General features: G+C 37.8%; 2 protein-coding genes across 2 annotated transcripts; both read right to left on the reverse strand.

The window, feature by feature from the left end:
* Positions 1–5,724: 5,724 nt before the first annotated feature.
* Positions 5,725–7,029, reverse strand: LOC149952553 (uncharacterized protein F54H12.2-like). Its single transcript, XM_090169755.1, has one exon. The coding sequence runs from the start codon at positions 7,027–7,029 to the stop codon at positions 5,725–5,727; it is 1,305 nt and encodes a 434-aa protein (XP_090025881.1).
* A 1,340-nt stretch (positions 7,030–8,369) lies between these two features.
* Positions 8,370–9,440, reverse strand: LOC149952554 (SCAN domain-containing protein 3-like). The gene has a single exon (XM_090169756.1). The coding sequence runs from the start codon at positions 9,438–9,440 to the stop codon at positions 8,370–8,372; it is 1,071 nt and encodes a 356-aa protein (XP_090025882.1).
* Between the last annotated feature and the right edge of the window lie 842 nt (positions 9,441–10,282).

Below are 10,282 nucleotides of genomic sequence, written 5' to 3' on the forward strand. Positions count from 1 at the left end.
TCTACAAAAATATTGTCCTGAGGCAATTTACGTAGTCACGACCCCTTACGAAGCTTTTGCGAGTGGGCCCTTACTAACTTATATTTCATAAAAGGGTTGCTGGTGAAGATTTCGGTGATGGGACCCCGGAGTAGCGGGCCCTTAGAACACGTGCTTTATGGACCTTTTTTGAGCCAGGCCTGGAGATTTCCCCCTGGCCCTTCTGCACGGCCCATGCATGGTGATGTCTTGAGGTTCCACAATATTCGACTCTGAAGACTCAAGTGTAACCACGAAGATAAAACCATTAAAATGGATCCCGCAATTTTTGAGTTCCTTGTTCAAACTTCGAGGAATAGACTGCAGAAATAGCTAGCTGCTCAAGGGCCGCTATAGCTCAACGTCTGTCGACAAAAATACACTATTCGGTGGGAGCATTCTCCCTTATCTAAAAACGACATAAATCGAGTTTACGAAGTGTGGGTAGAAAGTATTCGACTAATGAGGTGTTTTTAAATCTAAGACGTTTAACGGTTTGTTATAATTTATGACGGATATATTAAATCGTTACATACGTCATTATATAATTTATAACGTACGCTATGTTATACTAAAACCGAAAGTTACAAAATTACTAAACATATGTCAATGTAATCGTTTTTGTAATTAATAATATATATATGAATGAAAGTGGCGAGTGGAGGAGGGAGGGTATTCATTGGGGAGGGAATGAAGTTTAACAGGAGAAACAGTGACACCTGGTGAGAGGTTCGACAACTAAGGAAGCGTGGAGTAGGCGGACAGGTTTATATATTTTTTACGAATTTAGATAAATATATGGATTTTTTTTTAAAAAAATATGATAATTGCTAATCTATAGATTTACTAGCTTTAAAACCCTGGGTCTTAGTTTTAAAGAATAGGTCTCTCAATAAAAGTTACGTCCCCCTTCCATCCCGCCCGCTGCGTAAAACCAGAAATAGGTGATTTAATTTCTGATTTGTACGTAAGAAAGGTAAACGCTGTAGCAAAAACACAACACGCGTAGCAAGAACGGTAGCAAAAACGCAGCACGCGTAGCAAAAAGTCCTGAACTACTTAAAAATCCCAAATAAACCTCCCCTTCTACGAAGTCCCTTTCTTTCACACAACTCCCCTACTACGAATTTCACACTAACCCGTTAAAAAGTTTAAAGGTCGGGGCGGGCGCAAGGAACTCAAGAGAGGAGATAAGGGAAATAAAGGGGTGAAAGTCGAGAAAAAAAAATTGAAAGCCGACACCATCCAGAAATATAGAAAAGAGAAGCAAAGAGGCGAACGTCGAAAGTCGAGTAAAATAAAACTGAATTATGAGTAAAATTGAATTAGATGAATAACCATGTCAGGTATTTGGTAGTTGGTAATCAGACCCTGAACATTGAGTTAAAATTTCAAAGCTCTAGAGCTAACCGTTCTCGAGTTTTTAGGAACATGAAATACATATAAATAAGACTTATAGTTATAGATTTTTACAGAACTTACATAAATAATAAGGTGGTTCTAAATTTTTTTTATTATAATTACCAGGGCACTGATTTTTTTACACTATTAATAAGAAATACTGTATGAAAATTTCAGCTTCCTAGGTTTAAAGTAAGAGGGTGCTCAACACACGTTTAGTTTTCGATAAACTGTTTATTTTTGTATTTAAGGTAGGTTATCGCCCAAACGCCCCTCGACTCTTTTCTAAATGTTGTTGGACTTTTCCTTTTCAGTTTCGGTTTATTATACGTAATAAAGTTTGGTTATACTTTTTGGGTTTTTGTTTCCAGATCAATATACAGGGTGTTACGGATATGAGTACCGAAACTTTTATAATGTGTTCTATGATGGGTCAATACGAGTTGAAAATGTCTAATGAACCATGATCTTAAAATGTACCGTTTAGGAGATACAAGCTTTCCAAATTTGACCTAAAAAACACCGAAATTCACGCAAATGTGAAATTCTTATTATGCCTTGATCACAATTGTTGTCTTAAAATGATCGGTTGTTTTTTAGAGATAAAGTGATAAAAGGATCTCCGAATATCAAAAGATCATTACAATATCGTCCGGAAGTATGCACCTCCAGATTGTGAATTTACGAAGAAGCTTTAAAAACAAGATTTGTAATAATTTTCGACGTTTAACTGTAACCTAGTCGTGTTTGATAGTACAAAAACCAGCAGCACATAATTAATGGTATGTTTTTATTTATCAAAACAGAACAATTATTGACATTGTTACACGCACCGTTCACATTATTTACAAGAGTTGTTCGAAATGCCCACCTTGAACTCTAATGCACAAACGACAACGTCGTACAAATGATTGACGAACGTTTTCCCAGATGTCTGGTGTGTTTCGAATTGTCTCACATGCATCGATAATACGCTGGCGCAAGTCGTCGACATCTCGGACCTCTGTTTTATAAACTACGTCTTTCAGGTGTCCCCAAAGATAGAAGTCACAAGCGTTCAAATCGGGAGATCGTGCTGGCCATGGAATAGTTCCTCCTCGTCCTATCCACCTTAAAGGAAATGTCGCATCGAGGTGGTCTCTCACGGCACGGCTGAAATATGGTGGCGCCCCATCGTGCAAGAACCACGTCTGTTGTGGCATTGTTGGAGACAACTCAGTTTGACCCTATATCCTTCCGCCAAGATTGAATGGAGAGTCGTACCTGGAATTTCTGCAACGAGCCCTACCAGAGCTTTTGGAAGATGTTCCGTTAGCGACTAGACAGCGGATGTATAGTTGTTCCAGAGATTTTCCGCCCCTCACGCAGTGCCGTTAATTTCCGCCCCCTCCGACCAACCCCCTTAAAGGGAGAGTCACCGAATGGTACGATATCGTACGCCACGAATATTGTAATACGCCCTTAAAATTGCGATGAAATCATCGCACTGACGCGTCTTCAACTGATTTCCCATTTTCCGCAAAATAACATTCATGGGTATTTTTTGATGAATTTGCGAATTCACATGACTTTTGGTGCCTAAACTACCCAAATGTTTGGTATAGATTTCCTAAAATAAACACATTTGAATCCCAGTTTCAGAATTTCTTTAAATCATAAGTAGTATGTAAATGTATGTTGAAACACTAGGGGGAGCATTGGAGCCTGGGGAGCCATGGAGCCTGGGGAGCCATGGAGCCTGGGGAGGTAAGGGGGAGCCAAGGGGGAGCCAAAAGTTCGCGTTGGATAATGACATGTATCTGGTGATCGAGCGTGGGATACGTGGAGGGGTGTCCATGATATCACACCGTCACGCTGTAGCTAACAACGTGTATTTGCCTGAAACGTATAATCCCGAAAACCCCGATTCGTTCATCACATATCTCAGTAAAACCAAAGTTTGTTTTTTAAATTTTTTTAAAAAAATTTAAATTAAAAAAAAAAAAACAATTTTAATTTTTTTTATTATTTTTTATTTTTTTTTTAATTTTTTTTATTTTTTTCAAATTATCCCTTTCTCTCCTCGCTCAGACTGTAACAACCTGTATGACACCGTGATGAATGACCCTATGCCGATGAAACACTTCGAGTGGTCTCAAGTGCCTATACAGAATATCCTAAATCATCCCGATGATCACGTTAAAGGATATATTCTCGAAGTTGATTTATCCTACCCTAGCGAACTTCATAACGATCACAACGAATATCCCTTAGCGCCGGAGAAGCGTTCAATTCTCACCAGTGAACTTTCGCCGTTCTCCAAGGCGCAACTTGAACACCTCAACATCCCGGTGAAAGATAGTTTTCCAAAGCTGGTTCCTAACCTCAACCCTAAGAAAAACTACGTAATCCACTATCGTTACCTGAAATATTACGTAAGTAAAGGTATGAAAGTTTAAAAAGTACTTCGCGTTCTGTCCTTCGAACAAGGAAAGTGGCTCAGCGATTTTATAAATTTCAATACTGAGAAACGCAAAGCCGCGGTGAACGATGAGGAACGCAACATTTTTAAACTTCAAAATAACGCCTGCTTTGGTACGTACACTAGTATTCGATAAATTTTATGTATTTGTACTAAATAACAACTGTGTATTTTTCAGGAAAAACTATGGAGAACCTTCGGAACAGAATTAATTTTCATCTTGTTCAAACTCCGGAAAGAGCTACAAAAAGGCCAATTCACCGGCATTTGAAAGGTTCACTATCTTCAACCCTGATCTGGTCGGGATACATTTGAAGAAGAAGAGCCTCACCTTAGATCGACCCAAATATACCGGATTTGCTATACTCGAACTTTAAAAACTGTTAATGTCATCAGGGCGCAGTACGCCGATAAGGCAAAACCTTTATTCACGGATACTGGTGAGAAATCGCTGACGTTGTCTTAAAAGACTTATTCAATTAATATATTATTCATTTTTAAATTAATATATTATTCATTTTTAAATTAATATATTTTTCATTTTTAAATTAATATATTATTCATTTTTAAATTAATATATTATTCATTTTTAAATTAATATATTATTCATTTTTAAATTAATATATTATTCATTTTTAAATTATATATTATTCATTTTTAAATTAATATATTATTCATTTTTAAATTAATATATTATTCATTTTTAAATTAATATATTATTCATTTTTAAATTAATATATTATTCATTTTTAAATTAATATATTATTCATTTTTATATCCTATATAGACAGTTTAACATACGTCATTGAGACGAAAGATTTGTATCGGGACTTCGCCGAAAAAGCCGACTACTATGATTTTTCAGGATACCCTACGGATCATCCACTCTACTGTACCACGAACAAAAAAGTTCTCGGAAAATTTGAAGACGATCTGTCGTATATTCCATGTAAAGAATTCTGTGGATTAAAACCTAAAATGTACTCTTTATTGTCAGCCTGTGGGGAAAAGAAAACGGCCAAGGGGATATGCAGACGTGTTGTCAAAAAATTCGTCCGTCACGAAGAGTATCTGGATTGTCTGTTAAAGAGAAAATTAACCATTGCCCAGATGACGCGTATTCAGAGTAAGAAACACGAGTTCTTCACGGTGCAGCAATCAAAGTTATGTCTTAATCCATGTGACGACAAACGCTACATTTTAGAGGATGGAATCACGACTTTAGCGCACGGCCATTTCAGCATTTCCGCGATGCAACAGTGTGTTTAACCCGCGTTCGCGCGCGAAACATTTTCTTAATTATTCCGCGGTACGCACAGCCGCCGGGGCCGCCCGCGAAATGTCTTGTTTTATGAAAAAAAATAAATACAAAGATTATTTGAAAAACTTTATTGAAAATCTCTTGTACATGAATTCTTCAATCATACGATCGTTTACATTTTTATTTTTATTTTTAAACCTGGAAACAATATCATACATTTTAATACACCTACATCTATTCATAACGAAATAAACGCCATGTCCACCACATGTTTTGCTTTTATTACTTTGAAGTTGTTTAGAATTAAAAGTAACGGTTTTGCTATTTCTTTCTACGAAATCATTAAATTTAAAATAGTCCGGGGGATTTCCGTAAGAGTCGTAGAATTCGGTATTACGATTTGACGAGATATATATCACAGTCCAGTGTTCGCCGTTCGTATTCGATAATCCGGTATTAACAATGTAAAGAGACGGAAATATTTTTATATATTTAGGTAATTCATCGGCCGCAAAAACGCCGCGAAATAATCTTTTCGTGTACGGATCTTTTCGTAGGATTCTAGTCAATTGTAACGTGTCCATTAGCTTGTGTAATCAAAGACCACATTCCTATTTTTATCAATTTCTATGAGGTTTTGATACTCAGCGTAGTATAGTACGGTAATTGTTTTCGGTAAATCTTTCTCAAACTTTAATTCTAATCTCACGCTTCCGTTCCGGATCAAGTGAAAGTGATCCGTTGTGTGAGAGAGATCCGCGGTGAGATCGTATACAAAAAGGCAATTTCCTTTCGCGAATTCTTCTCGATTAATTAGATTTCCTTCGTCAATATTAAATTGTCCAGTTTGCAGAAATGGGTTAATGTAGGATCTCATACATATATCATTCTTGAAGTTCGGAGAAAGGGGTTTATGGGGGATACAGGTGCCGTCAACGTATAAAGCAATATGGTTTACGCCAAAGTTTTGGAAATTAAAAGGAGATTTCGAGTAATCTCCCAAATAAGCGCTTTGTTCTATTAATCCTATTACGACTTTCTTAGGAATTTGAGAATTAAATAAGTTGTCGCGTGTAGACATTTTCGATGCGACCGGAATAGAGTAGGTGTTGCACTCACTCCTAATAATTGGATACTTCATTGTGCCACGTTCCAACGCTTTCACGTGTGCCAGAATAATTTCAGGAATAAGATTCACTTTTCTGATATACAACGACGCTGTTTCAAATTTAACTTTATATTTAACGTCGCCTGACGAGTGTATGCAAAACTCGTTCGGATTTTTGATAAACCTGAATCTGAGATTAAGCCTATTCGGTAGAAAGCGTGATTGTTGACACATATCGATATGAACGGTTCCAATCATATCGATTGTACCTTTCTTCGAAAACGCCATTCTTTTCTTAAACCCTTCGTTGCTTGCCAGCACGTCAAATTTTCCAGCCGTATCTTTGTAGAAGAGCGAACTAGTCAAAAAGCTTTGTTTTGCCGGTCCTCCGAACGTTAGTAGAGTTTGAATCATGCTTTTGTAAGCGTAATTTTGGGCGGATGTGGTAACCGACCTCTCATTCATAATTAAGTGAACTTCGCTGAATAAACTGTGAAGGAACATGTTAACGGGACCAACGGTTTCTTTATCGTAGTCAGGATCAGCACCACCGGATTTCACAATTTTTACTTGCACGTGGAGAAGTGTTTTGGACAAATCTAAATAAGTCTCGGAGTTTCCGGGAATATCGAAATAAATGTTAGAATTTTCATCCGCGTTGGAAACTGGATTGAATTCCACCCATTCTCCACTGACGATCCCCGTTTGCGTGAGAGGAACCTCGAAAAGGTCCAATTCCGAGTTGGTACAACTTCCGGACTGGTGATGAATTAGAGCCATTATTTTGAGAATATATCGGAATGTTTAGCTACGCGTCTCGCTCGCTTCTTAGCCGTGACTGAACTGACGAGTTGAATCTTTCTACGCTTTCTTTTTATACCGTTTCCAGACATTTTTTGTTTCACCATATCTTTTAACTCGGAAAACGTTTCCTTCCCGATAGCGGTACCGTGATCTTTCAAAGAACTTCTTATCGGAATACCACTAGCAACATCATCGGCGACTCTAGCGCCAGTTTTCAGAAACTTTTTTTCCCAAGAATATAGCGCCTCTTTTTAACATTGGGACAGCTTTGCGGAAAGCAGACGCCAATATATTTCCGAGGCCATAGCCGCGTTGCGTGGATGAACCTCGATAGAATTGGAATGAACCGTTCCCAACTTGCGATCGGTAATAGTTGTCAAAGTCGATTGTATTACTCGAACCAAACCTAACTTGATTTAAATAATACTCTTCGTAATCGGACTCGCTTTCTCTGAACGCGGTTTTCATGTTGCGCCTAGGTCAATATCTAACAGAGAAATGAAGAGTATGCGCACTGGTTTCCCTTTATAAGGGTGTCCACGTTCGTCTCGGTCTAAAATGTAGAGTAATATGAACCTTTCCTCTTTCGAAGTGAACTGGTACACCCATTTCCGACAAAATGTGAATTTCGATGGTTTAAAATCTATTTGTTGACACCGGAATGTAATGCGGTCTGATAAAATCTCTATCTACGGGGTCGCCGTCTTTACCCTGAACGCTTACAATTCTTAAAAGTGGGACGTTACAGTCGCCTACCGCGCGATTTTCGACAATGTCGGAATATATGAACAGGGAATGAATTAGACCCACGTCCATATCGACGGTATATTTCGATAGCGTTTCCTTTTTGTTAATAGTGAAATCCTCCACGGTATTTCTTGTAAAACCAACTATTGTCGCTAAGACCCCTGTAATTTTTATATACACCTTATTTTCCAATTGGACGTGAACCTTTCTCTAGTGTTTAACATATTTAAATGTGACTGGTAGCACACGCGACGCTGTGGCGTTTAAAACAGTAGCGCGTTTATTTTCAAATTCAAATTGTATTAGATCTAGAAGATCCGTGACGCATCCGTAATAGCCCTTAGGCACGTCGATATGGGTCGGAAACTCGCGTTCATTATTCTTCGACAGAGTAACGATACAATTATCTCTTAGATTGTTCCACGTTCTCGGATAACTAATCTCGGCCAGACCAACCTAGTAAGAGCCGTCAAGTTGAACGCATTCCGGAAGATACGTATGAAATTTGCTCATGGTATTCCCCTCGAAGAACTTCGCGGATGAATCCGATCGTAAAGTAATGTAGAAACTCATACTACGATAATTTCTTTGACCCAACTGTCGTATGAGGGTGGATATCCTTTCCAACGAACCAGTTTCTCAACTTGACCGTTAGGAGTCCGTCTATATCTCAAAACCTTCTGAATTATGAATGGACAATTTTCCAGATCTTTTCCGTCTAGCTGTATTTCCTCCTTGTAGAAAACGCCCGAAATGAGCTCGGAATTGAGATCACTCAGCTTATATACCGGCGGATGTCTTGGAATTCTTTCCACTACACGGAATAATTCTTCCGTCCAATTGGCCAAATAACCCTTTTCAAAGGTGTTCTTATTTTTACTAATTCTAACAATATCTCCGATATCAAAAGGAAACGAAATTGGCGGGGAAAAATTAATCTTCCCATATAGATTTTTCCACACTTTGTCCGAATTTTCGGGGGAAACATCAACTGGTTTACATTTTATAGAGCTGTGATAATTATTGTTATATGATCCGACAAGTTCTTTCAAAACATCTATGTACTTATGGGTATTATTTTTAGTAAAGTAACGATACATTCGTTCTTTCAATGTCCTATTAAAACGTTCGACAACTGACGCTTTTAATTCCGAGTGCGTTGCGAAAAAATGGATCCCGCTTTGTTTGAAATATTTTTGAACAGCGGAACACACAAACTCACTACCATGGTCACTCTGGAGTCTTGTCGGTCGACGTCCCGACGTTAGGATATTTTTAAAAGCATCCACCATTGTCTGTCCTTTCTTATTTTTTACCGCTACTACAATCGCGAACTTACTGAAGACATCGATACAGCATAGCAAATACCTATACCCCTTATTTACGCGGGATAAACTTTGTAAATCAGCCAAATCAACCTGCCATTGGTCGTCTATACCGTACACGATAGTTTTATTCCTCTGAAATACACGCCTAACTGGTTTGTGCCGCGTGAATGTATCTTGATGTTTAAGGAAATTTTTAACTTCCGCCAACGTTACTTTTACACCTTTCGATTTAGCCGCTTGATAGAGAGCTTTGACACCCCCAAAGGAGCCAGACTCCCGCGCGTTGAAGTATATATCCTTTAAACTATCCATTCCGCGTGCAGTTCGCGCTACTATAGTAATGAAAGGCCAACTCCGATACTTCGAAGATAATAATTATAGCTAGGATTAATATCGCAGTCAGTACTTTCGGATATTTAAAAAATGAATTAGTGAGACCGGTTACCATAGCAGCTTCCATCGCACTACCGTCCATTGTGGTGGATAGGTTGGAAATGAAAAGAAAGTATACTTGTTTTCATATTTAATAAAATTTTATTCAAAACGTTACAAGACAATCCAATTTTGGAACCCGTTTCCAGTCATATTACCATCATTATTGTCAGATTTTAAATCCACAGTAGCTTCCATTTTACGTTTACTTTTACTTTCATTAACTACTATTTCTCTAAATAATGATGTAGGTACATTTTCTTTTACTAAACAATCGTAAAACTCGTCAACTCCGGGAACGATTTTAATTTTTCTAGAATTAACTGCCCAATATGCCAAAAGATCTATAATATGCGAACCGGAAATTGCATCACCGCGATATATTAATTCACCATTGTCGTTAAATTTTATATTTGTAGATGTTTCTATCCATTTGTACAACGCCAAACACTGATCGATATAATAGTCTGGAATAACAGAGGTGATTTGCGTTTTCCAGTTCTTAACCAAAGTGTTTTTACTTTCTTTTACTACCTTGTTGAGACGTTGTTGTAATTTGTGATTAAAAATATTTAGCTTTTCAGTTTTTTTTTCAATTTTTTATGTTCCATAACGTTATTAGGATCAGTATGTAGTTCGAGGAGAGTATCAACTTTCGGTATCGGCGCGCTATTTTTCCCTGCTTCGGAAGTTTGGAGTCTTCTAAAAACGTCTTCGGAAAC

The sequence above is a fragment of the Leiobunum rupestre genome, chromosome 3 (assembly GCF_980474605.1).
Source record: "Leiobunum rupestre chromosome 3, qqLeiRupe1.1.hap1, whole genome shotgun sequence".
In the NCBI taxonomy this organism is placed as follows: Eukaryota; Metazoa; Arthropoda; class Arachnida; order Opiliones; family Sclerosomatidae; genus Leiobunum; species Leiobunum rupestre.

Bases quoted from the DNA above. Each gene is read 5' to 3' on its own strand.
- LOC149952553 (XM_090169755.1), bottom strand. From the start codon at position 7,029: ATGGCTCTAATTCATCACCAGTCCGGAAGTTGTACCAACTCGGAATTG.
- LOC149952554 (XM_090169756.1), bottom strand. From the start codon at position 9,440: ATGGATAGTTTAAAGGATATATACTTCAACGCGCGGGAGTCTGGCTCC.